This window comes from Danaus plexippus, chromosome 17 (genome assembly GCF_018135715.1).
Source record: "Danaus plexippus chromosome 17, MEX_DaPlex, whole genome shotgun sequence".
Classification (NCBI taxonomy): domain Eukaryota; kingdom Metazoa; phylum Arthropoda; class Insecta; order Lepidoptera; family Nymphalidae; genus Danaus; species Danaus plexippus.
This window is the reverse complement of record NC_083548.1, coordinates 9632680-9660260: the sequence shown is the minus strand read 5'-3', so window position 1 is coordinate 9660260 and position 27581 is coordinate 9632680. Positions and strand designations below refer to the sequence as shown.

Sequence of the window (27581 nt, the reverse complement as noted above, 5' to 3'; positions counted from 1 at the left end):
TCGATAGATTTGCTTTTCATTTCTTATTTTGGATTACCAACTTAACTGGACTACCGATACGATTGTATTTGACATCCAAAGATTTTAACAGGTTATGTTGCCGTTTTTTTTTTTGTTCAAAATGATGGCAACAGAATTGTTTCATTTACTATATGTTTAATGTGTTTATTTTAAAAAGCAGGTTATATAAATTATATATAAATTATACCCGTCACCCCAGGACAAACTTTATTATGCATTTGGAATACATCAACAGGCGCAATGTTAGCTAAGCGAGTTGCTATTCTTAAAATCGTGATGTAATTGTGTTTCCATCCTAGGCTTTTTTGCATAATTTTAATTACCTTTATTTTAATGAGATTTATGTGACTATTTCCAAACTCTTCAGAGAGTAGAACTATAGCTAATCTTATATTATTAACTTAAAAATTTATCACCTTTGGTTATAAGGTCATAAAAAACGATAAGACCTACATACAGACTGACAATAAGATTATGTTGTAAGAATATCGTATATAATAATTGGGACGAGGATTCCTTATCTTAAAATTAATTTTTAATGTAAAAGATAATTTTATTTGTAAATAAGCAAAAGTTTGAAATTTTTGTTTTTGCCTTCAATATCCTCTACAGAATTATTTTATCTTAAAACGTTCCATATAAAAAATATTTCAAAGCCAAAAAAAATTCACAAAAATTATCTTTTAACATAAAAATATTGTTTTCTTTAACAACAAAATCAAAAATAGTTTCTTTAAGTAAAAGAAATCAAATATTCAAAACCATCGGGAAAATCGAAAATGTAGGACTCGAAGTCCTACAATTTAAATACTGATTCAGTCATACAATGGACAGACGAAGAGGAGCATCGGTACAAGGGTTAAAGAACACATCTCAGACATCAAAAACAGGCGCGCGTCGAAGTCAGCAGTGTGTAAACACACAATGGACAAACCAGGCCACTACATTCGGTTTGATAAACCTCAAATCCTCGCTCGGGAAGACAAGTATATACCGAGATTAATTCGCGAGGCTATTGAAATTAAAAAACATCCCAATTTCAATAGAGAAGATGGTTGGAATCTATCGAACACCTGGGACCCCCTTCTTAAAAATATAAAATCCCATGTCCGTAACCACACCGCAGGACCTCAAGACACCGTAAGCGCATTCCGCTGGCATCCAGAGCGGTACGCCAGAAAATTAAGAAATCGATGACGATAGGTGATAAATAACAAGGACAAGTGACAGACATTAACACCTCGTCTGCCCGTGATCACGGTTGCTGCAGAGTAACCGAGACGTCGGGAGTACATACATATGTAGTTTTTAAATAATAAAATCCGCGTAGTACATCCGAATAATACTAGTTTCATTTAAATGAATTTAAATACTGCCCTTGCCACTCAGATCAAACTAAAAAGTAGTCACTACTTAGAGGAGCATCGTCACACAGGACACCTGTCAGGTAAATTTAAACAAATTAACTTTTAAGACTAATAATAATAAGTCGAGTAAACATAGCAATAAAAAAATAATAATAAGTAGGGCAATAAAACAAACTGCTATTTTTCTCAGACTTAAACATTATCTTATAGTAGCCCTCATTATTTTTAATGAGAGGCACTTTTTGTTGAACTTCTTGAAATACCACTTTGTTAGGTAACAATTTGTCAGGACTTCTAAAAAATATTGCTATATTTCATTAAAAAAACATACAATATTTAAAAGACGGCTTCAAAATATCACAATTCAAAATATTGGTCGTTGCAGAATGTCATGGTGTTATAGTTGTGGGAACTCAATGGATTTCAAATGTTTCGAAAGGTTTGAGACACCTCTTGTTTTGAAAAGTTTAGATTTTTTTCTAGAACGAATTCCTTCAGAAAAGATTGATAGTTAAGCTAAAACGAGAGGATTATATTTAATATCTGCTGGTAAAAACAGTTGTTTTGCATTTTTAGTGATCTGACCGGTTACTCTTTAAATATGAGGAATACAAAGACACACTAATATATGAGATGAATTCTGTGAAATATAAAGTGAAAATCAGGTCAAATGGAAGACGAAAATAATTTCACAGAGTCTGTGAATGAGTTCTTGGCGAAGAACTGTGAAATGCTTTTTTTTACATGACTTTGATTTAAAAGTTAGTTTTTCAAGGAGGACAGTAAAAAAATATTATCACTTGAATGATTCGTCCGTTGAACACTTAAGGTACATAATTACATAATTTCATCAATGAAAACAGTGGAATCCGAAAAATGTTTTCTAAGGCCAGTGTTGCAACTAAACCAAAAGACAACCGGTAGAGCAATAAGAGTAAACATTCAACTTATTAACAGTAATCAATTATCTCCTAAAGGTGATAAAAGAATTAGACGATGAAGATTATGATGTTACAAGTATTCATTAAAATGTATATTTTTTTCTTGTCGATTAGATACTCTTCAGTATAAAAACTAAAGATTCAGTCAATTACATTGAGTAGCGACTTTCAGTCAACATGAAACTCCTCCTGGTTGTCGTCGGTCTAGCCGTGGCTGTTTCAGCCTACGAGCCCATCACTAATGACTACCACAACACTATAGGTGTTTATGAAGCTGCTCGTATCAAACAGGCTGAAGAATCTGCTGACTTCGACGGCAGCAGAATCACAGGAGGAAGCGCTGCTTTCCTTGGTCAATTTCCTTACCAAGTAAGTAATAGATATTCACATTTATGATAGATTTTCATTCCAGGAAAAATATATAAAAACATGTCACGACATTACAGGCGGGTTTACTTATCAGATTAGTTGACGGCAGACAGTCAGTTTGTGGTGCCTCTCTGATCAGTAACACCAGATTGGTGACAGCTGCTCACTGCTGGTATTCTGGTGGCGCTCAAGCTCGTGAATTCAACGTCATTCTTGGCTCAGTCAATCTTTACTCTGGCGGTACTCGTATCACTACCCGAAATGTACGCGTGCACGGAAGCTACAACGACTGGACACTCGCCAATGACGTTGCTGTGATCATCATCAACCGCGTTAACTACTCCAGTGAGTAATGTTCAAGTATAAGTATTACAAAAAAATTAAAATTTAAACAATATATAAATAGTTTAAAAAACCCTGCCTCATTTGTGGTATTTCATTTATTACAGATACCATTAGGAACATTGGCCTAGCAAGCGGAAGCAACCAATACGTTGGATCATGGGCTACTGCTTCAGGATTCGGCAAAACCAGCGACAGTTAGTTTTGCGATGTTTTTTCGTAGTTATTACTAATATAGTTTTGGAAAATAAAAATAACAAACATTTATATACTTCAGGTTCTGGAGCGTCTTCAACTATGAGACAAGTAAACTTGCAAGTTATTTCCAATGACGTGTGCAGACGCACTTACGGAAACATGATTGGATCGTCTATCATCTGCATTGCCACTCCCAACGGACGCAGCACTTGTGGTGGAGACTCCGGTGGTCCCCTCGCCATTAGTAACACACTGGTCAGTGGATTAACTTGGAAATGGATGTTAAAGTTATTTTTATTTTAACCATTATTCTTTTAACTCTTTATTCTACTTTTTAAAACTTTTAGATCGGTATCACATCTTTCGGTCATCGTGATGGATGCACTCGCGGACACCCCGCCGGTTTCGCTAGAGTCACATCCTTCAACTCATGGATCCGATCCATCTAAACCGTTAACATGGAGGTGCCTTGCAATTATATTTTGGTTGATTGTTTGGAATGTGAATAAAAACTGAATTCAGAACTTAACTTCTTTTGATACTGTCCTAAAATTCCTTTTTTAAATTTTGATCTATAACTTTAGAAACGTCAATAAATTATCATATCCAAGTGAAATTTTATGACTTGGTTATGCACCTACTTGTGGGAAATGATATTATATCTAATAAGAAAAAAAATCATTATCATAAAATCAGACGTTCACATTCAGCATAACTCGTTTGACCTTTGATTGACAAACAAATTTACCATATTTATTGCTTTCAAAGCGATAAAAAAAATTAATAATATTTTAACCAAATTTTTTTGGTATTATATAAAAAACCGACGTATTTATTTCATTTAACGACTTTACTGATCTTGTAAATATACGCCAAAAATGCCTTATAATTAATCCGTTCCTTTTACACTAGCCAATATTAAACAAACATAGATAAGAACTACCGCAGGGAAACTGGATTTCACGCGAAAAAATCGAAAGCTATGATACCACGCATAGACTCGCATACATACAAAAAACAAACGATTACGACAAATTAATAACAAACCTCTTATTGAACTCATAGCATCCATTAATAAAAAGCTCAATGAACATTTGTTCGATTTACGAGATTTTTTTTTTCTTATTATTTCATTATATTTCCGTACTGAGTACTTAAATGGTCGAAAACAAACATATACATGTAGATTTAAGGTTAAAATACGATATATACGTAGCAATATCTTGAAAGAAGTATTAAGATTTTCTAACTTTTCTTTCTAAAATGATATGTTTGTGTTTACTTCGGCTTCTTATTATGAAATTAGTATACTAATAACTACTATTACATCAAAGCCATCAAAAGAAATAATATTTGGATATTATAAAGTACTTTTCAATTAGTATACTTTGGTTTGTCATTTTTTTCCATAAATTTCCCTAAAAACGACTAACACATGATAAACGACTTCAACTCTATACATCGGGGTTATAACAGGATATATCTGAATCAATTAGCAAACCAAAAACGAACCAAACCTATTTTCTTATTCCTACGAAATGGTGGAAATGAAGTTGTAGCTGGTGAACACACTTTCTCGGTATCAGCCTATTCACCCTTTTTTTTGACGATACCCAAATTATAATTCAAAGGAATCACAGACGCTGGCAAACTATTCCAATCCCTTGCTGTGCTCATTATGCTTTTCAGCCTCATCATATTCGGCTGTGAACCAAGGGCGGTCTTAGCCAAAAGATATGTTTGTGAAAGGAGTAAAATATTCCATTGCCTAAAGTATCAAATCAATTATTGCTCGACAGATCTCCTGTAGACAAGAAAACCTGCCGCCAAAGATGCAAAGAAATGTCGCATCTCACCCCAATCTGCTGACTTGTACCCCCAAATTCGCCTTCCACCGTTAAGTTTGTGATTGGGCAGAGAATATGTCAATATAGATTTAACCAGACAGTGGCCAGAGGTTCCCAATGGGGATGGCACTTCAATGGTGTATCTGTCTGGATCACTGTTCAGCATAAGGTCCAGGCATTTACCAAATTGGCGCACAAACGTGCGTTCATCCATATCTGGCACCTTTGTGACTTCCTTTAGCAGCTGGTAGAGACATAGTGACAAAGCAAAATTCCAAGCTTCTCTCCGTGCGTAGTCAATTAGCTTAAATGGAAACAGCCAGTCGTGCCGGAGGATATCCAAGAAGAAGCACATCACCAGACTTACTGAGAAATTCAATAAGCTTGTCGCTTCGTGGTCAGCGCCGTACGATCGCTACACACCAGCATAAACTGTTTTGTCATCACCGATGTCCACTAGTATCTAGAGGGCAGAAAATTTAGAGTCTTCGAGGTGATGACCATGACCATGACCAACAAAGATCATGAGGTCTTGTACTCGGCTCAAATTACAATGCAGAGCCATCCCCCATACAACTTCATGAGATAACATGCCGGATCTGGAGAAATCGGCTGGCGGCATGACTTTATCTGATGGGTGGTTACTATGCCGGCGACTGATTTTACGTCCTCCCACCGAGGATATAAGTAGTTCAAATTACTTTTTTTATGCTAATAAACTTGGTTAAAAAGAGATTTTAAGAAAATTCCAGATTTCAGTGGTTTGGCTCTGCCTTATAAGAAAATTCTTTCTAAAATTTTTTAACTAAGGATTTTATTAAATGCTGTCTGATAATTTATGATAAGTTATTTTTTGCGTAATAGAAAAAGTAAAAAAAAAATTCTTTTTGAATACGAAGAGATATCCATTTGATTTGGGTAAATTAAAATTTAAGCTGTTTTCGACGGTCTTTTTTTTTTGAGAATTTTAAATATCTTAAAGTTGTCACTGTATAATATTCGACTATGTTAAAAGCTAATAAATTACTGCTCTCGATCGTCACTGATTAATCTTTTTTTAAATACATTTCCTTCCCTTATTTCGTAATTAGGGGGCGTGCCTATACTTTTGTTACGTTATTTCATATTACAAATCGCAATACGTTTCTTCATTGTTTCAGTTTAAAGTTCATGTTGTAACCTAAAACTTATAAGAATATACTTTTTAAATATGTATATATATTCACAAATAAAATTGTGAACGTATCTCCAAAGTAAATTTTTAACGGGTATCTTTAATTTTTCATTATTTAACTTAAATATTTACAGGACTTTACTGGTTTTGCACTGAATACAATATAAAAATAGAACCATAAGTCCAATTTATTTTTATTAGACATAAAAATATGTATATTTTCTTAGTAACATAATAGTTTTAAATGTATCTTTCAGCATCACATTTCAATGACTCGTTATATAAACTAGAAATCTATAAAACAATACTGTATAAAGTGAATAAGTAAATGCTTCTAAGAAATGCGTTAAAACAATTTAATTGTAGTATGAGTCGGCATTAATTATTTAAATGTTTTTAATGTTTAAAACTTAAGTCATAAATTAAAATTATTATCTAATCAACGGAATCATCTTCATTGATTAGATATTCGTCCCTTTATAAATTTGAACACTGCAGTTTCAGTCATAGTAGGTCGCCACATTCTGTGACAATGAAACTCCTCCTGGTTGTCGTCGGTCTAGCCGTGGCTGTTTCAGCCTACGAGCCCATAAACAATGACTACCACAACACCATTGGTGTTTACGAAGCTGCTCGTATCAAACAGGCTGAAGAAGCTGCTGACTTTGATGGCAATAGGATCACAGGAGGAAATATTGCATCACTTGGACAATTCCCATACCAAGTAAGTATCAATTCCCATATTTTTTACATTGTTATACAAATGAAACATTCCTTACCTTCTTATTATACTTCAGGCAGGCCTTCTTATCAGATTGCAAGACGGAAGACAATCGGTTTGCGGTGCTTCTCTCATCAGCAACTCTAGATTAGTTACGGCAGCTCACTGCTGGGTTACCGGCGGCGCCTCAGCTCGTCAAGTGACAGTTGTCCTTGGCTCAGTCAATCTTTATTCTGGTGGTACTCGTATCAACAGCAACAATGTCCGTCCGCACCCAAATTACAACATGTGGACTCTTGCCAATGACATTGCCGTCATCATCATCAACTCCGTTAGTTACTCCAGTGAGTAATTTAATCGCATGTAAAACACTTATGTAAAAGAGTATATATATATATATATATATGATATTTACGTGTTTTATTTTATTCCAGATAACATCAGGAATATTGGTCTAGCAAGTGGTAGCAATCTATATGTCGGCTCATGGGCTACTGCTTCAGGTTTCGGCCGTTACGCTGACAGTAAGTTTAGTCACGTTCTTAAAACTTAAATTTTAATATTTATATAGAAAATAAATACAACAAACTTTAATATTTTTCAGACTCTGGTGTATCTACTAGCCTCAGGCATGTGAACTTGCAAGTTATCACCAATGACGTATGCAGACGTACTTATGGAAGCACCATAATAGCTTCCAACATCTGTGTCGCTACTCCCAACGGACGCAGTACCTGCGGAGGAGACTCTGGCGGTCCCCTGGCTATTAGCAACACATTGGTATGAGTTTTGAAAACTTTTTTTATTGAGTCTTTAACAGTTAGGTTTTTTTTTACTCATTACGATTATTCCATTGTCTCTAAATAATATTTTTCTACTTGTTACAGATTGGAGTCACATCTTTCGGTCATCGTGATGGATGCACTCGCGGACACCCCGCCGGTTTCGCTAGAGTCACATCCTTCAACTCATGGATCCGATCCATCTAAACCGTTAACATGGAGGTGCCTTGCAATTATATTTTGGTTGATTGTTTGGAATGTGAATAAAAACTGAATTCAGAACTTAACTTCTTTTGATACTGTCCTAAAATTCCTTTTTTAAATTTTGATCTATAACTTTAGAAACGTCAATAAATTATCATATCCAAGTGAAATTTTATGACTTGGTTATGCACCTACTTGTGGGAAATGATATTATATCTAATAAGAAAAAAAATCATTATCATAAAATCAGACGTTCACATTCAGCATAACTCGTTTGACCTTTGATTGACAAACAAATTTACCATATTTATTGCTTTCAAAGCGATAAAAAAAATTAATAATATTTTAACCAAATTTTTTTGGTATTATATAAAAAACCGACGTATTTATTTCATTTAACGACTTTACTGATCTTGTAAATATACGCCAAAAATGCCTTATAATTAATCCGTTCCTTTTACACTAGCCAATATTAAACAAACATAGATAAGAACTACCGCAGGGAAACTGGATTTCACGCGAAAAAATCGAAAGCTATGATACCACGCATAGACTCGCATACATACAAAAAACAAACGATTACGACAAATTAATAACAAACCTCTTATTGAACTCATAGCATCCATTAATAAAAAGCTCAATGAACATTTGTTCGATTTACGAGATTTTTTTTTTTCTTATTATTTCATTATATTTCCGTACTGAGTACTTAAATGGTCGAAAACAAACATATACATGTAGATTTAAGGTTAAAATACGATATATACGTAGCAATATCTTGAAAGAAGTATTAAGATTTTCTAACTTTTCTTTCTAAAATGATATGTTTGTGTTTACTTCGGCTTCTTATTATGAAATTAGTATACTAATAACTACTATTACATCAAAGCCATCAAAAGAAATAATATTTGGATATTATAAAGTACTTTTCAATTAGTATACTTTGGTTTGTCATTTTTTTCCATAAATTTCCCTAAAAACGACTAACACATGATAAACGACTTCAACTCTATACATCGGGGTTATAACAGGATATATCTGAATCAATTAGCAAACCAAAAACGAACCAAACCTATTTTCTTATTCCTACGAAATGGTGGAAATGAAGTTGTAGCTGGTGAACACACTTTCTCGGTATCAGCCTATTCACCCTTTTTTTTGACGATACCCAAATTATAATTCAAAGGAATCACAGACGCTGGCAAACTATTCCAATCCCTTGCTGTGCTCATTATGCTTTTCAGCCTCATCATATTCGGCTGTGAACCAAGGGCGGTCTTAGCCAAAAGATATGTTTGTGAAAGGAGTAAAATATTCCATTGCCTAAAGTATCAAATCAATTATTGCTCGACAGATCTCCTGTAGACAAGAAAACCTGCCGCCAAAGATGCAAAGAAATGTCGCATCTCACCCCAATCTGCTGACTTGTACCCCCAAATTCGCCTTCCACCGTTAAGTTTGTGATTGGGCAGAGAATATGTCAATATAGATTTAACCAGACAGTGGCCAGAGGTTCCCAATGGGGATGGCACTTCAATGGTGTATCTGTCTGGATCACTGTTCAGCATAAGGTCCAGGCATTTACCAAATTGGCGCACAAACGTGCGTTCATCCATATCTGGCACCTTTGTGACTTCCTTTAGCAGCTGGTAGAGACATAGTGACAAAGCAAAATTCCAAGCTTCTCTCCGTGCGTAGTCAATTAGCTTAAATGGAAACAGCCAGTCGTGCCGGAGGATATCCAAGAAGAAGCACATCACCAGACTTACTGAGAAATTCAATAAGCTTGTCGCTTCGTGGTCAGCGCCGTACGATCGCTACACACCAGCATAAACTGTTTTGTCATCACCGATGTCCACTAGTATCTAGAGGGCAGAAAATTTAGAGTCTTCGAGGTGATGACCATGACCATGACCAACAAAGATCATGAGGTCTTGTACTCGGCTCAAATTACAATGCAGAGCCATCCCCCATACAACTTCATGAGATAACATGCCGGATCTGGAGAAATCGGCTGGCGGCATGACTTTATCTGATGGGTGGTTACTATGCCGGCGACTGATTTTACGTCCTCCCACCGAGGATATAAGTAGTTCAAATTACTTTTTTTATGCTAATAAACTTGGTTAAAAAGAGATTTTAAGAAAATTCCAGATTTCAGTGGTTTGGCTCTGCCTTATAAGAAAATTCTTTCTAAAATTTTTTAACTAAGGATTTTATTAAATGCTGTCTGATAATTTATGATAAGTTATTTTTTGCGTAATAGAAAAAGTAAAAAAAAAATTCTTTTTGAATACGAAGAGATATCCATTTGATTTGGGTAAATTAAAATTTAAGCTGTTTTCGACGGTCTTTTTTTTTTGAGAATTTTAAATATCTTAAAGTTGTCACTGTATAATATTCGACTATGTTAAAAGCTAATAAATTACTGCTCTCGATCGTCACTGATTAATCTTTTTTTTAAATACATTTCCTTCCCTTATTTCGTAATTAGGGGGCGTGCCTATACTTTTGTTACGTTATTTCATATTACAAATCGCAATACGTTTCTTCATTGTTTCAGTTTAAAGTTCATGTTGTAACCTAAAACTTATAAGAATATACTTTTTAAATATGTATATATATTCACAAATAAAATTGTGAACGTATCTCCAAAGTAAATTTTTAACGGGTATCTTTAATTTTTCATTATTTAACTTAAATATTTACAGGACTTTACTGGTTTTGCACTGAATACAATATAAAAATAGAACCATAAGTCCAATTTATTTTTATTAGACATAAAAATATGTATATTTTCTTAGTAACATAATAGTTTTAAATATATCTTTCAGCATCACATTTCAATGACTCGTTATATAAACTAGAAATCTATAAAACAATACTGTATAAAGTGAATAAGTAAATGCTTCTAAGAAATGCGTTAAAACAATTTAATTGTAGTATGAGTCGGCATTAATTATTTAAATGTTTTTAATGTTTAAAACTTAAGTCATAAATTAAAATTATTATCTAATCAACGGAATCATCTTCATTGATTAGATATTCGTCCCTTTATAAATTTGAACACTGCAGTTTCAGTCATAGTAGGTCGCCACATTCTGTGACAATGAAACTCCTCCTGGTTGTCGTCGGTCTAGCCGTGGCTGTTTCAGCCTACGAGCCCATAAACAATGACTACCACAACACCATTGGTGTTTACGAAGCTGCTCGTATCAAACAGGCTGAAGAAGCTGCTGACTTTGATGGCAATAGGATCACAGGAGGAAATATTGCATCACTTGGACAATTCCCATACCAAGTAAGTATCAATTCCCATATTTTTTACATTGTTATACAAATGAAACATTCCTTACCTTCTTATTATACTTCAGGCAGGCCTTCTTATCAGATTGCAAGACGGAAGACAATCGGTTTGCGGTGCTTCTCTCATCAGCAACTCTAGATTAGTTACGGCAGCTCACTGCTGGGTTACCGGCGGCGCCTCAGCTCGTCAAGTGACAGTTGTCCTTGGCTCAGTCAATCTTTATTCTGGTGGTACTCGTATCAACAGCAACAATGTCCGTCCGCACCCAAATTACAACATGTGGACTCTTGCCAATGACATTGCCGTCATCATCATCAACTCCGTTAGTTACTCCAGTGAGTAATTTAATCGCATGTAAAACACTTATGTAAAAGAGTATATATATATATATATATATATGATATTTACGTGTTTTATTTTATTCCAGATAACATCAGGAATATTGGTCTAGCAAGTGGTAGCAATCTATATGTCGGCTCATGGGCTACTGCTTCAGGTTTCGGCCGTTACGCTGACAGTAAGTTTAGTCACGTTCTTAAAACTTAAATTTTAATATTTATATAGAAAATAAATACAACAAACTTTAATATTTTTCAGACTCTGGTGTATCTACTAGCCTCAGGCATGTGAACTTGCAAGTTATCACCAATGACGTATGCAGACGTACTTATGGAAGCACCATAATAGCTTCCAACATCTGTGTCGCTACTCCCAACGGACGCAGTACCTGCGGAGGAGACTCTGGCGGTCCCCTGGCTATTAGCAACACATTGGTATGAGTTTTGAAAACTTTTTTTATTGAGTCTTTAACAGTTAGGTTTTTTTTTACTCATTACGATTATTCCATTGTCTCTAAATAATATTTTTCTACTTGTTACAGATTGGAGTCACATCTTTCGGTCATCGTGATGGATGCACTCGCGGACACCCCGCCGGTTTCGCTAGAGTCACATCCTTCAACTCATGGATCCGATCCATCTAAACCGTTAACATGGAGGTGCCTTGCAATTATATTTTGGTTGATTGTTTGGAATGTGAATAAAAACTGAATTCAGAACTTAACTTCTTTTGATACTGTCCTAAAATTCCTTTTTTAAATTTTGATCTATAACTTTAGAAACGTCAATAAATTATCATATCCAAGTGAAATTTTATGACTTGGTTATGCACCTACTTGTGGGAAATGATATTATATCTAATAAGAAAAAAAATCATTATCATAAAATCAGACGTTCACATTCAGCATAACTCGTTTGACCTTTGATTGACAAACAAATTTACCATATTTATTGCTTTCAAAGCGATAAAAAAAATTAATAATATTTTAACCAAATTTTTTTGGTATTATATAAAAAACCGACGTATTTATTTCATTTAACGACTTTACTGATCTTGTAAATATACGCCAAAAATGCCTTATAATTAATCCGTTCCTTTTACACTAGCCAATATTAAACAAACATAGATAAGAACTACCGCAGGGAAACTGGATTTCACGCGAAAAAATCGAAAGCTATGATACCACGCATAGACTCGCATACATACAAAAAACAAACGATTACGACAAATTAATAACAAACCTCTTATTGAACTCATAGCATCCATTAATAAAAAGCTCAATGAACATTTGTTCGATTTACGAGATTTTTTTTTTCTTATTATTTCATTATATTTCCGTACTGAGTACTTAAATGGTCGAAAACAAACATATACATGTAGATTTAAGGTTAAAATACGATATATACGTAGCAATATCTTGAAAGAAGTATTAAGATTTTCTAACTTTTCTTTCTAAAATGATATGTTTGTGTTTACTTCGGCTTCTTATTATGAAATTAGTATACTAATAACTACTATTACATCAAAGCCATCAAAAGAAATAATATTTGGATATTATAAAGTACTTTTCAATTAGTATACTTTGGTTTGTCATTTTTTTCCATAAATTTCCCTAAAAACGACTAACACATGATAAACGACTTCAACTCTATACATCGGGGTTATAACAGGATATATCTGAATCAATTAGCAAACCAAAAACGAACCAAACCTATTTTCTTATTCCTACGAAATGGTGGAAATGAAGTTGTAGCTGGTGAACACACTTTCTCGGTATCAGCCTATTCACCCTTTTTTTTGACGATACCCAAATTATAATTCAAAGGAATCACAGACGCTGGCAAACTATTCCAATCCCTTGCTGTGCTCATTATGCTTTTCAGCCTCATCATATTCGGCTGTGAACCAAGGGCGGTCTTAGCCAAAAGATATGTTTGTGAAAGGAGTAAAATATTCCATTGCCTAAAGTATCAAATCAATTATTGCTCGACAGATCTCCTGTAGACAAGAAAACCTGCCGCCAAAGATGCAAAGAAATGTCGCATCTCACCCCAATCTGCTGACTTGTACCCCCAAATTCGCCTTCCACCGTTAAGTTTGTGATTGGGCAGAGAATATGTCAATATAGATTTAACCAGACAGTGGCCAGAGGTTCCCAATGGGGATGGCACTTCAATGGTGTATCTGTCTGGATCACTGTTCAGCATAAGGTCCAGGCATTTACCAAATTGGCGCACAAACGTGCGTTCATCCATATCTGGCACCTTTGTGACTTCCTTTAGCAGCTGGTAGAGACATAGTGACAAAGCAAAATTCCAAGCTTCTCTCCGTGCGTAGTCAATTAGCTTAAATGGAAACAGCCAGTCGTGCCGGAGGATATCCAAGAAGAAGCACATCACCAGACTTACTGAGAAATTCAATAAGCTTGTCGCTTCGTGGTCAGCGCCGTACGATCGCTACACACCAGCATAAACTGTTTTGTCATCACCGATGTCCACTAGTATCTAGAGGGCAGAAAATTTAGAGTCTTCGAGGTGATGACCATGACCATGACCAACAAAGATCATGAGGTCTTGTACTCGGCTCAAATTACAATGCAGAGCCATCCCCCATACAACTTCATGAGATAACATGCCGGATCTGGAGAAATCGGCTGGCGGCATGACTTTATCTGATGGGTGGTTACTATGCCGGCGACTGATTTTACGTCCTCCCACCGAGGATATAAGTAGTTCAAATTACTTTTTTTATGCTAATAAACTTGGTTAAAAAGAGATTTTAAGAAAATTCCAGATTTCAGTGGTTTGGCTCTGCCTTATAAGAAAATTCTTTCTAAAATTTTTTAACTAAGGATTTTATTAAATGCTGTCTGATAATTTATGATAAGTTATTTTTTGCGTAATAGAAAAAGTAAAAAAAAAATTCTTTTTGAATACGAAGAGATATCCATTTGATTTGGGTAAATTAAAATTTAAGCTGTTTTCGACGGTCTTTTTTTTTTGAGAATTTTAAATATCTTAAAGTTGTCACTGTATAATATTCGACTATGTTAAAAGCTAATAAATTACTGCTCTCGATCGTCACTGATTAATCTTTTTTTTAAATACATTTCCTTCCCTTATTTCGTAATTAGGGGGCGTGCCTATACTTTTGTTACGTTATTTCATATTACAAATCGCAATACGTTTCTTCATTGTTTCAGTTTAAAGTTCATGTTGTAACCTAAAACTTATAAGAATATACTTTTTAAATATGTATATATATTCACAAATAAAATTGTGAACGTATCTCCAAAGTAAATTTTTAACGGGTATCTTTAATTTTTCATTATTTAACTTAAATATTTACAGGACTTTACTGGTTTTGCACTGAATACAATATAAAAATAGAACCATAAGTCCAATTTATTTTTATTAGACATAAAAATATGTATATTTTCTTAGTAACATAATAGTTTTAAATGTATCTTTCAGCATCACATTTCAATGACTCGTTATATAAACTAGAAATCTATAAAACAATACTGTATAAAGTGAATAAGTAAATGCTTCTAAGAAATGCGTTAAAACAATTTAATTGTAGTATGAGTCGGCATTAATTATTTAAATGTTTTTAATGTTTAAAACTTAAGTCATAAATTAAAATTATTATCTAATCAACGGAATCATCTTCATTGATTAGATATTCGTCCCTTTATAAATTTGAACACTGCAGTTTCAGTCATAGTAGGTCGCCACATTCTGTGACAATGAAACTCCTCCTGGTTGTCGTCGGTCTAGCCGTGGCTGTTTCAGCCTACGAGCCCATAAACAATGACTACCACAACACCATTGGTGTTTACGAAGCTGCTCGTATCAAACAGGCTGAAGAAGCTGCTGACTTTGATGGCAATAGGATCACAGGAGGAAATATTGCATCACTTGGACAATTCCCATACCAAGTAAGTATCAATTCCCATATTTTTTACATTGTTATACAAATGAAACATTCCTTACCTTCTTATTATACTTCAGGCAGGCCTTCTTATCAGATTGCAAGACGGAAGACAATCGGTTTGCGGTGCTTCTCTCATCAGCAACTCTAGATTAGTTACGGCAGCTCACTGCTGGGTTACCGGCGGCGCCTCAGCTCGTCAAGTGACAGTTGTCCTTGACTCAGTCAATCTTTATTCTGGTGGTACTCGTATCAACAGCAACAATGTCCGTCCGCACCCAAATTACAACATGTGGACTCTTGCCAATGACATTGCCGTCATCATCATCAACTCCGTTAGTTACTCCAGTGAGTAATTTAATCGCATGTAAAACACTTATGTAAAAGAGTATATATATATATATATATATATATGATATTTACGTGTTTTATTTTATTCCAGATAACATCAGGAATATTGGTCTAGCAAGTGGTAGCAATCTATATGTCGGCTCATGGGCTACTGCTTCAGGTTTCGGCCGTTACGCTGACAGTAAGTTTAGTCACGTTCTTAAAACTTAAATTTTAATATTTATATAGAAAATAAATACAACAAACTTTAATATTTTTCAGACTCTGGTGTATCTACTAGCCTCAGGCATGTGAACTTGCAAGTTATCACCAATGACGTATGCAGACGTACTTATGGAAGCACCATAATAGCTTCCAACATCTGTGTCGCTACTCCCAACGGACGCAGTACCTGCGGAGGAGACTCTGGCGGTCCCCTGGCTATTAGCAACACATTGGTATGAGTTTTGAAAACTTTTTTATTGAGTCTTTAACAGTTAGGTTTTTTTTTACTCATTACGATTATTCCATTGTCTCTAAATAATATTTTTCTACTTGTTACAGATTGGAGTCACATCTTTCGGTCATCGTGATGGATGCACTCGCGGACACCCCGCCGGTTTCGCTAGAGTCACATCCTTCAACTCATGGATCCGATCCATCTAAACCGTTAACATGGAGGTGCCTTGCAATTATATTTTGGTTGATTGTTTGGAATGTGAATAAAAACTGAATTCAGAACTTAACTTCTTTTGATACTGTCCTAAAATTCCTTTTTTAAATTTTGATCTATAACTTTAGAAACGTCAATAAATTATCATATCCAAGTGAAATTTTATGACTTGGTTATGCACCTACTTGTGGGAAATGATATTATATCTAATAAGAAAAAAAATCATTATCATAAAATCAGACGTTCACATTCAGCATAACTCGTTTGACCTTTGATTGACAAACAAATTTACCATATTTATTGCTTTCAAAGCGATAAAAAAAATTAATAATATTTTAACCAATTTTTTTTGGTATTATATAAAAAACCGACGTATTTATTTCATTTAACGACTTTACTGATCTTGTAAATATACGCCAAAAATGCCTTATAATTAATCCGTTCCTTTTACACTAGCCAATATTAAACAAACATAGATAAGAACTACCGCAGGGAAACTGGATTTCACGCGAAAAAATCGAAAGCTATGATACCACGCATAGACTCGCATACATACAAAAAACAAACGATTACGACAAATTAATAACAAACCTCTTATTGAACTCATAGCATCCATTAATAAAAAGCTCAATGAACATTTGTTCGATTTACGAGATTTTTTTTTTTCTTATTATTTCATTATATTTCCGTACTGAGTACTTAAATGGTCGAAAACAAACATATACATGTAGATTTAAGGTTAAAATACGATATATACGTAGCAATATCTTGAAAGAAGTATTAAGATTTTCTAACTTTTCTTTCTAAAATGATATGTTTGTGTTTACTTCGGCTTCTTATTATGAAATTAGTATACTAATAACTACTATTACATCAAAGCCATCAAAAGAAATAATATTTGGATATTATAAAGTACTTTTCAATTAGTATACTTTGGTTTGTCATTTTTTTCCATAAATTTCCCTAAAAACGACTAACACATGATAAACGACTTCAACTCTATACATCTCTATACATGCAAGGGTATGGGACTTGTTTGCTGATTCTGTACTTTGACGGACATGGTGGCGGCTTCGTAGAGACATCTTATCACTTGGATATACCGCCAATCAACTTGGCAACGTTGCAGGGACTCCAGAACAGACCAAGTTTCAATCGAGTCAAAAGCTTTCTCATAGTCCACGAATGCTAGACAAAGGGGCTGATTATACTCTTCGGTCTTCTGTATAATCTGCCGCACCGTGTGAATGTGGTCTATGGTGCCGTATCCGCTCCGAAACCCAGCCTGTTCCGGTGGTTGGAATTCGTCGAGTCTTCGCGCAAGACGATTTGTGATCTCTCTTGAAAACAGCTTATATACGTGGCTTAGCAGGGAAGTGGGTCGATAGTTCTACAGTAGGGATTTGTCTCCCTTTTTGAAGAACAGGATGACCACACTCCTACTCCACGCCTCCGGAGTTCTCCCTTCGAAGAGGACAGAATTGAACAGCTTTTGGAGCTCCCTCAGTACGGGTTTAGCTCCCGCATTCAACAATTCTGTTGTTATGCCGTCCTCTCCAGGGGCTTTTCCATTTTTAAGCTGCCCAAGAGCGATCTCGATTTCGCCAATACTGACTTCTGGCAGGTCTTCGGAAAAGTGGCGTGTTAAAGTGGCTCTAGGATCCTCATACACGGGATCAGGCCGAGATGTCTGCGATACGTAGAGCCGGCTATAGAAGTCTTCCACTTCTGAAAGGACTGCCGGCATTGAAGGAACGACTTCTTCACTTGCTGTAGTCAACTTCGTCAGGTGGCTTCTTCCAAGAGATTGTACGAACACTTTTGACCCCCGGTTCTGCTCGATTGCTCTCTCAATCGAAAGAGTATTAGAGCACCGGAGATCGTGTCGTACGTGTCTACGGATCTTTTGGTTTAGAATCCGCCTTGCCGACAAAGTGACGGGTGGGATTTCACGTCGTTCCTTCATTAGCCCTAGAGTCTCCTCAGAAAGTTTAGACTTCCTGCCTCCACGCTGCGTTGTACTGAAACTCGTACTCTCTTCCCTGAGGATTCGAACCACATTCCCGAGGTTTTGGTTTACGTCCGTTGTGGTTTCCACGGCAGCGAATCGGTTCTCCAGATTTGACTGGAACTTTCGGATCTTATTATGGAATGGAGCAGGGTAGGTCGGAGCCTGGATTTCATCAGACGGACACGTTCAGCCTTAAAGTTGATATTCAGAGAGCCTCGTACCAGGTATTAAACCTGTTGATCACGGAGACGTCTCTAAATATGTGTTTCTTGCCCGTCATGATGAAATCGATCTCATTTTTTGTCATAGTATCGGGGCTTTGCCACGTCCACTTCCTTTGGGGCTGTTTCTTGAAGAACGAGTTCATCAAGAAGAGACCCTCTCGTTCCAGGAACTTAACGAGCATTTGCCCCCTATGATTCCTATTTCCAAATCCATGGGATCCTACTACCGATACGTTGCAAGTCCGTACTCCCACTTTAGCGTTAAAGTCTCCCATAACAACGTTGTATTGAGTCTTAGTAGTGTAGTGGAGGGCCTTCGATATATCATCGAATATTTCTTCCACTTCACCATCCGAGTGTGTCGAGGTCGGAGCGTACACTTGCACCACCTTGAGGCTGTACCTCTCGGTGAGCTTTAGTATGAGGTACGCTACCCTGTTCGATACACTAGACATTTCCACAACGCTATCGAATAGGGACTTATTTACCAAAAACCCCATGCCACCTTGGGATTGCTGGTCTCCCTGGCGAAAGTACATTAGGTGGCCCGATTCAAGGGTTAGGGTGTCCTCCCCCGATCTTCGGACTTCACCTAACGCTAGTATGTGCCACCTAATCTTCCCAAGTTCCACCTCGAGTTGCGCCAGATGCCAGGCAAGTACTGCAGTTGGGTAGAAACAATTTCGAGGACGAGGTGAGTAGAAGAATTCAGCAGGGTTGGGCAGCGTTTGGGAAGTTACGCCGAGTCGATCCAACAATACCTAAAGACGAAAGTCTTCAATCATTGCGTCCTACCCGTAATGACTTACGGAGCCGAAACGTGGACACTAACGGTACGGCTAGTTCACCAACTCAAAGTCGCTCAGCGAGCTATAGAAAGGGCTATGCTCGGAGTTTCTCTGAGGGATCGCATCAGAAATGAAGTGATTCGGCCGAGAACCAAGGTCATCGACATAGCCCACCGGATTAGGAAGCTGAGGTGGCAGTGGGCTGGCCATATTAGCCGCAGAACCGACAACCGTTGGGGTAAACGAGTTCTTGAGTGGAGACCGCGTCTCGGCAAGCGTAGTGTAGGACGTCTTCAGGCAAGGTGGAGTGACGATTTGCGCAAGATGGCTGGCAGGAGCTGGATGCGAGTAGCCGAAAATAGATCTCAGTGGCGTGCAATTGGAGAGGCCTATGTCCAGCAGTGGACCAGTATAGGCTGATGATGACGATGATGATAAAATTGGACGTTCACATGCAGCATAATTTGGAATTTTGACTTTATATTGTCCTAAACTTCCTAAAGAAAGTCAATATTTTTTAAACTCAAAGCTCTTAACGGTCTTCATGTATAAACAAAAAAAAGACGACATTTAAATATAAAAATAAAAAATCTGTTAAGGCAAAGGGCTGAGAGTTATGTTTGGACTAAAAATTTTGTTTCGGAACGACACTATTTTCTTTACGTTTATCAAATTAATTTTATATGTGTTAAATCTGCATTCCCGCTAATAGGTCATTTTGTTTCTCGTAGATGGAAAATATTTTAAAAGAATAAAAAAAGCACTTAATATGTTTTGTCAGTACTTTTGATGAAATTGCAATTTATTTTAAATTATATAAAAGTACAATTTAATAGAAAATACTTACAAGCATGCAATTCTGTAGTTCTTTATTGCCATATTTTTTTTATATAATAACTTAAGGCACCAAAAGGGAGCGTAAGCCACATTCAGAAATACATTCAATTTATCTGTCAATACCCAATAAGAAAAAAATGACGGGCCGTGATCACGGTTGCTGCAAAAACAATCGAAAAGTCGGGATTACGTTGTTGTTGTAATAATAAAAAAAACTTAGTAAAATCCGAAACCTCAGTTAGATGAATACACGAGAATATATTTGATATTATGTATTTCCATTGACACGAAAAGAATTAGAATGTGCAAACCTTCGAACATATAGAAATCTACTATATACTGTATACTAAGCAGAAATTAAGTTTCATTTGGTTTAGGTCTAGACTTCAAACCATGTCGAAGCAACGATAAAAATATGTAATGTAAAAGAGATTACTTCCTGCTTATTGAAAATAGCAATTAAGCAGACTTTCCACTTATGAATTACTTAATCTGATCTAAAAATGTTTTAATTATCTCGTATTATATATCTGTGAGGAAAGCTTAAGATGAGAAACTGGAGTCGAAGTTGAATGTCTACTTAAAAGGTCAAAGAACGTTTGACCAAGAGACAACAAATCATAAATAATTGTCATCTTAGAAACTAGCAGGGGCCGAAAACAGGTCTTTTTAAATTACAATCCCCATGAACCTTATTGATAATAACTATGTCTAAAGATACTTAACAGTATTGAAGTCTCAGGGTACTTAAGTCTATTTGTCATGGGATTTGACCAAAAGAAATATAGCAGAAATTTGAAAAATCTTTAGCAACAAAATCCATATTAAAATTTGGAGTAATAGTAGGGTATTAGAAACTGTTTATGTAGCGTATGTTGTATACACATATGAACATGTTTATTTAGCGGAAATCTTTCTAGTTGTAGATAAGACACGGAAGAAACTTCAGACGAAAGAAACAGAGACGAAATTTGGATACGAGCTTCAACAGTGCCTGGCACTTTTGACCCAGGTGTAAGTTTAAGCGGTCCCTATCTAACGCGCGTTAAGCATTTACCTTCACAGTGCAAACTCCTCTCTCTACCTACCCAAATTTGAACTAACCTACTAGGGCTCCTTCGAAGTACGTTCCAAGAATAAACTGATATTAATTATGGACAAGCCCAAGCCTTTTAGTAGGTTATACCTGTCTTTCTCAGTTCAACCGCGTACAAATTCAAGACGAATCTATTCCAAGTGAGTTAGTGAGCTCGTTAGTGAGCTCGTAATATTTATTGACCTTGTTGGCATGGTCTTTGTGGATATTGTTTTTCCACAACGTGCTTTAAAATTCGTGAACGACGCACAAATATCCTCTAGGATTTTTATTGTTAGGCATACGTATTTATTATTATAGTCCAATACGATTTTAAAATAAAGTTATAGTAAGTTTAGTTACATGAATGACTGATTATGATGAATAATGACTGCAAATCTTTTCTCTAGAATCTATATAAGATTATTATCTTAAATAAATATATTTGTATTGCCATATTGATGATTAATTGATTGATAACTAGTAATTTAGTCACGAAATAAAGTGAACTATCGTTTTCTGTAAGGGTGAAAGGGATCATCCATTCGTAACGTTCGATAAAATGAACACAGTCGATGGACGTCTATCGTGAAATAAAACGAAACAAAATGTGTTCCATATTTGGTCAGTCGCACACTGAGCAGATATTTTGCAATAGATTTAAAACAAGCCGATTTGTGAATATTCTGTAAATGTGACGATCTAATTATTTTCAAGAATTTCGATAGGTGCCACCAATGCAATTATAAAATATTAAATTGAAGAAGCTAACATCGTTGCAACACTTTGAATGCTGTGTGAGAAAAAGCTGAAGAACCGCAGACACATTTGTAACTTTACCTTATCAGATGACTAATTCTTATATTTATCATTATGATTGAAAACGCTTGAAGGGTTTATTTTAAGATTATCAATTAAAATTTATCATAACAATAAATAGAACTAAGTGGGTAGGCCAAAGATAAGGATATATTACAGTCTTTTATTCAGCAAGACAAGAATGGTTACTATAACATCCAAGTAACGAGTTTAGAAACGCAGAAAGACTGGAAAAAATGGAACTGGACAGAAAAAATGGAACACCTTAACTCATGAATGGTCGCCAGCACTGCTGAAATTTCATCTCAATGCGTTCCAAATGGGGTCATTAGGAGGGTTCCTACATCAGAGTAATTTGGTAAAATTCGGTAAAGTTACTAAAAAACTAAATATTAGCGGGAAGGCAGTTGAAACTGCTAAGTATTTGATGGTGGGATGTAAGGTGCTCCTGGACAGTGGTCATTACTTGCGCCTGCACGACATGGTTCTAGAAATCTTACGTGAAGGGGTTAGTCTTTCGGAAGCCAGAGCGCAAAAAGGATTAACAACAAAAGAGGGATCAATAGGTTTTATGAGAGAAGCCACTAGGGCTATGAACTCAAACATAAAAACCTTACTCTTTCATTAAAGCAGCTTCGTATTGAACTATAATGATGGATAACTATGAGAAACAACATAAAATCCCAGAGGATATTTGTGCATCGGCGTCCAGACCAGACATATTTCTGTATCCGAGAATTTTAAACCAACTTTTGTTATAAGAACTTGCGTTACCTTGGGTAACCAACATCCCCAAAATCAAGACTAATATGTATTAAGAGCTCACTAACTTATAGGTTCGTCGTAAATTTGAACGGTACACAGCGATGGGTATGACAAGCTTAATCTCTCTATAATCTACTAAAAGATTTGGGCTTGTCCAGAACTAACATCAATTAATTCTAAGAAGATACTTCCAATATTTTCTACAATCAGTAAAACTAAAGATATCGTTTCGACTACATGTACCCACAACATACAAATTGTCGACTATGCTAAATTTAAAGTTACTAACGACCAATCAGAGTCGCTCTTTGGCCAATCTAGGGAAACTTCACTAGAGTTAATTTTAAAAACATGTACCCACTATAATGAACTGTGACCCGAGTAATAGTTTGATGTAAACATTCAAAAGTTACATACAAATAATTTAACTGCCATCTTTCCTGAAGTTTACAAATTAGCAAAATCAATTTTAACGATTTCAGTGAGCAGCGCCTCAACTGAACGACATATTTTTTGTTTCAATCATAAATAATAAAATTTTCCAAAACGGATTTGTTGGATCATTTTTATATTTTCTTTAAGCCCACTGCATCTCAATTGTAAAAAAAAACACTTTAGTTTCAAGAATAAAAACCATGTAAACTAGTTTAATTAGAAATTACATCATAATACTGTATAAAATTTCTATGGAGAGATAGTTGTTTTAAATTCGTTATGTTAAGCCAGAAGTATATGTAAAACTACGGCAAAGGTAATAAACTTTACAAATTGCAAAAGGATTTGTATAGCCTCAAAGGAAATTTGACCATTTCAATTGTCCATCAGAGGCAGTTGAGGCTTCTATATTGAGGCATCAAACATCAATTTTAGGCTCTCTGATCGCAAACTCAACAATTGACACTCATTACCTACATCTGTCAATAACGCTGCCGGAACTCTAATAATATTTAAACCAATAACCTTGCCTTATCTCAATGATCTTGCGTAAACAAAAGAAAAACAGTGGTACGCCATTACACCTGTTGTGAAATTTTGCTAATTAAATTAACAAAAATTTTTTACAAAATTTTTTATTGTATCATAATTTTATTTTGAGGTAATTAATTATATATGATTGATTCTTCGATCGTATCAACTGTAATCTAAACTCTGTGTAATTAAAAATTATTTCCCACTTCTTAGTTCGGATAGCTATAAACGTGTAATTTGTAAGGTCTTTAAACTAATTTAAAGTTTTTAAATTAATAAGAAATGTATTAATGACGAATAGTATTGCTATTAATACAGGTCGGGAAATAAATGAATAGAAAAATATTTAATAAGTAAAATGATAGTGCAATCATTTAAATACAGATTACGTAAAATTCCTGCGAAACATAATTTCCTTAAATGTCTTTTACTGCCTCCCTAAGCATTTATTTGCTATATTTAATTGGTAGGAACTGATTTTTGTACTAAAAGATAACAAAAAAAAATACTTTCTCCTTATTTACTTTCTTCGTAAATTTGCGGATGTGGGTTCGAAACCTATCAAGTACCAATATGAATTTTTCCGAATAATACTTGCTAAGAATATTTAGATACTGACAGGTGATGAATAAAAACGTCGCGAAGATTCCGGGACTTATAGTTTCAATTTATAACCTTGAAATCGCCAATCCGCTCTCAGCGTGGTGATTAATGCTTTAACCTTAACATACGTTATTTACAATCACTGTTCTTAATATATTAATAAAATCAAGTTGGTTTCACTAACACGACAAGCCAGAAAAAGGCTGATTTGATATTTTGTTAGAGGTTACTATACAAATATTTAAATTAAACTTTAATTTAGAAATATGAAGGTTTCACATTTGTTTCTTAAATAATAACTATTTGTTCACTTTATAGATCTGTATGCCAAATTTAGGTTATTATCGTAAATTTTACTTTGTTCCATATTGTGGAAAAATTACATAGAATTATTTCGAACCGCATTATTCGCCACAAATTATTAATAATTTGCAAGGAATAACAGTTAGTCTTTTCTTGTCTCTGATCTATATACAGCGATTTATTTAATAATGAACCACGATTCTTCTACGGCAAATAAGTCAAACAATACTTTTCATCAGGGTTGTTACGGTACTGCAAGTATAATTTCCCATGATCTTAGAAGGAAATTGAAAACATTCATAGGTCGCACCACTTTCCACATTTTATGTGAAGTTTTGCTGACTCCTGCCCGGCAAAATACGAGTTACCTTAAATGACACTGAGTACCTGCTAAACTAATCAAGTTTGATACTTCATATCAACGCATTGAAGAGATAATATATGAATACGCATATGAAGACTAATCAGCTTTCCATCGGAAGATTCTTTGATCTTTGCGAACTATCATACAAGACGAGGTTGTCATATGTCTAGCATTGCTTTGGAGCTTCAGACTTGAAATTATTCAAAAATCAAATGGGATTTGTAACAGCAATTTAGAAAAGTTCTCCGGCAGCTCGAGAAAAGAAATAATATAAAGCTGCAAGAATAGGTAGGGGCAAAAATAAAGCACTAAGCATTGAGAATAGACTTGGGAGCCTTTCCGGATCCTTTATTTATTAATTTTGATTTCCTTATAAAATGATGCAAAGTAATTTACAACATCTCTTTATCGATGTTGCACACGACTGACTGACTATGATGAATTCAACTATAACAGAAGCCCAAATCATGTTCTCTCAATTTGGATATAATTCAACATCAGTAAAAAGGAATCTTAATCGATTGATGGCTCACATGATCTCACACACATCATTCTCACTCTGAAGGCTAATCAGCCTGAGTGACAATGATTGCGGTCGACTCTAACACAGGGAATTTTTATTAAAGTTACCATTGAAGAGTAGTGAAACCTTTTTTATGAGAAGTTGTTTTAACCATATTTCACGGACTTTAATTAAAAAAATAAAAGTTTTTTGAATTATAATTATATGTCGCATTATGTTTTAGCGTATAGTCTTTTAAATGAAACTAAGTTTTTCATATACTGCGCTTTTTTTATTACTTTATAACTAAACGTCTGCCAGTTATCAGGGTTGCTTAAAAGCAGTAGTTCTCAACCTTTTACTGATCAGGGACCACTTGGTATTCTTTGTTGTTCGCATGGCACCACGATATACAAGAAAAGTAAAGTGAACGACTAGAAAATAAACTTTATTAAAAATGTCAATGTATTTTGTATCAAAAAATATATATGTTATTAAAACATTATTAAAATTTAAAAGAAGATATAAAAGTTTAGAAAAAATCATTTTTACTGAAATCCTGGGATTAATATTGTTGTTCAAAGCTACTCGCAAATCAATATTTACTTATAAACGATTCCTAGCCTTGTTTTTAATCACAAATAAAGCGAAAAACAGTTCGCATAAATAAGTAGTGGAAACTACAATTAGATACCGTAAAGCCATTTCTCGAGTTTGATGTCAGAAATTGCTTTTTTACATCAAAACTTATCCAGTGAGTTAGATTCAAAGGCGTCCTTACACTCTCTGTCATTTCGAAGCTCAATGATTTCATCTTGGATTTAATCATTAACTTGACCAGCATTCATGCTAAACGAGTTGCGAATTAGTCTTTGATCTACGACTTGCGCCGCGGTCAGCGCGCAGGTCGACGGGCGGCGGCCGTGTCACCCGCAAATTTTGAAATTGTTCGCTGGGCACTTTTTAAATCTCGCGGATCACCGGTTAGAAACCATTGCTATAAAGGAACCGAAACCTCGAGATTATACAGTAATAAAATAATAAAAATACGCGTTGTATTCGAAAATCTTACTTTCATCTACATGTCACAAGTCGATGTTGTCAGTCCTTGAATAATGTCACGGAAATCACAGATATATATTTTAAACACCATTTTTAGTAAGCTTTATTATATAGTAAAAATGATCAATCAAACGGGCTGATAGGAGATAATTTTTTAATTAATTACAATACGTAGAAATTATCATTTATTTATTTTTATTTGTTTATATATTCTCGTATGATTGTCGTAAAAAATAACTAGTAGTTAATATAGTTACAAGTTATTAAAACCTACAATTGCATACTTAAACTAAATGATTTTATCTATTAACCTTAATTAGTTCACTTATCACTTGATACCCAATTCCAGTTTGTCCTATATTTACATTAACATTATTTTAAAATAAGCGACGTTTTCGTCGGAAAATAAGGCCAGGAAAAGTCAGCTGTAATCCGATTGGAGATTTACCACACCAGAGGGAGAAAAGCGAGACAACTACGCTCAATTCTAGATAAGAACAAAGAAAAAGTCACGACTTCAATGAGCAGTGATGGTATGAAAAGTATTCAGGACTTAAAAGTATCTCCACAAACTTATTAAAACATAAATTAGGCTCAATGTTCATTTCTTTTATGAAGTAACTTGCACTTTGGAACAAGATAGCCATTAAAAACTCCTAACTATTTAAATATATATAAAAGTTTTGCTTTGTTACATGCCCTATTGCCGTT

General features: G+C 35.0%; 5 protein-coding genes across 6 annotated transcripts in view; 4 read left to right on the top strand and 1 right to left on the bottom strand.

Annotated features, from left to right (window-relative positions):
* The window catches only part of LOC116771194 (Golgi-specific brefeldin A-resistance guanine nucleotide exchange factor 1), a 91364-nt gene that overhangs the window by 21083 nt on the left and 42700 nt on the right, over nucleotides 1–27581 (bottom strand). The gene's annotated exons all lie outside the window — the stretch shown is intronic.
* Nucleotides 2492–3762, top strand: LOC116771201 (trypsin alpha-3-like). The gene is made up of 5 exons (XM_061523200.1): nucleotides 2492–2698; nucleotides 2776–3043; nucleotides 3148–3237; nucleotides 3318–3493; nucleotides 3586–3762. Exons 1-5 carry the CDS (start codon nucleotides 2507–2509, stop codon nucleotides 3685–3687), a joined length of 828 nt encoding a protein of 275 aa, XP_061379184.1. The 5' UTR covers nucleotides 2492–2506; the 3' UTR covers nucleotides 3688–3762.
* LOC116771198 (collagenase-like) lies at nucleotides 6772–8044 on the top strand. Its single transcript, XM_032662975.2, has 5 exons — nucleotides 6772–6983; nucleotides 7057–7324; nucleotides 7415–7504; nucleotides 7585–7760; nucleotides 7868–8044. The coding sequence occupies exons 1-5, from the start codon at nucleotides 6792–6794 to the stop codon at nucleotides 7967–7969; spliced, it is 828 nt and encodes a 275-aa protein (XP_032518866.2). The 5' UTR covers nucleotides 6772–6791; the 3' UTR covers nucleotides 7970–8044.
* LOC133319278 (collagenase-like) lies at nucleotides 11059–12330 on the top strand. Its single transcript, XM_061523197.1, has 5 exons — nucleotides 11059–11267; nucleotides 11341–11608; nucleotides 11701–11790; nucleotides 11871–12046; nucleotides 12154–12330. The coding sequence occupies exons 1-5, from the start codon at nucleotides 11076–11078 to the stop codon at nucleotides 12253–12255; spliced, it is 828 nt and encodes a 275-aa protein (XP_061379181.1). The 5' UTR covers nucleotides 11059–11075; the 3' UTR covers nucleotides 12256–12330.
* LOC133319279 (collagenase-like) lies at nucleotides 15361–16616 on the top strand. The gene is made up of 5 exons (XM_061523199.1): nucleotides 15361–15552; nucleotides 15626–15893; nucleotides 15988–16077; nucleotides 16158–16333; nucleotides 16440–16616. The coding sequence occupies exons 1-5, from the start codon at nucleotides 15361–15363 to the stop codon at nucleotides 16539–16541; spliced, it is 828 nt and encodes a 275-aa protein (XP_061379183.1). The 3' UTR covers nucleotides 16542–16616.

Coding starts and splice junctions, on each gene's coding strand:
- LOC133319278 (XM_061523197.1), top strand. CDS start 11,076: ATGAAACTCCTCCTGGTTGTCGTCGGTCTAGCCGTGGCTGTTTCAGCC. Junction 11,268..11,340: donor TTGGACAATTCCCATACCAA/GTAAGTATCAAT, acceptor ATTATACTTCAG/GCAGGCCTTCTTATCAGATT. Junction 11,791..11,870: donor TTTCGGCCGTTACGCTGACA/GTAAGTTTAGTC, acceptor AATATTTTTCAG/ACTCTGGTGTATCTACTAGC.
- LOC133319279 (XM_061523199.1), top strand. CDS start 15,361: ATGAAACTCCTCCTGGTTGTCGTCGGTCTAGCCGTGGCTGTTTCAGCC. Junction 15,894..15,987: donor CAACTCCGTTAGTTACTCCA/GTGAGTAATTTA, acceptor ATTTTATTCCAG/ATAACATCAGGAATATTGGT. Junction 16,334..16,439: donor TGGCTATTAGCAACACATTG/GTATGAGTTTTG, acceptor TACTTGTTACAG/ATTGGAGTCACATCTTTCGG.
- LOC116771198 (XM_032662975.2), top strand. CDS start 6,792: ATGAAACTCCTCCTGGTTGTCGTCGGTCTAGCCGTGGCTGTTTCAGCC. Junction 7,325..7,414: donor CAACTCCGTTAGTTACTCCA/GTGAGTAATTTA, acceptor ATTTTATTCCAG/ATAACATCAGGAATATTGGT. Junction 7,761..7,867: donor TGGCTATTAGCAACACATTG/GTATGAGTTTTG, acceptor TACTTGTTACAG/ATTGGAGTCACATCTTTCGG.
- LOC116771201 (XM_061523200.1), top strand. CDS start 2,507: ATGAAACTCCTCCTGGTTGTCGTCGGTCTAGCCGTGGCTGTTTCAGCC. Junction 3,044..3,147: donor CAACCGCGTTAACTACTCCA/GTGAGTAATGTT, acceptor CATTTATTACAG/ATACCATTAGGAACATTGGC. Junction 3,494..3,585: donor TCGCCATTAGTAACACACTG/GTCAGTGGATTA, acceptor TAAAACTTTTAG/ATCGGTATCACATCTTTCGG.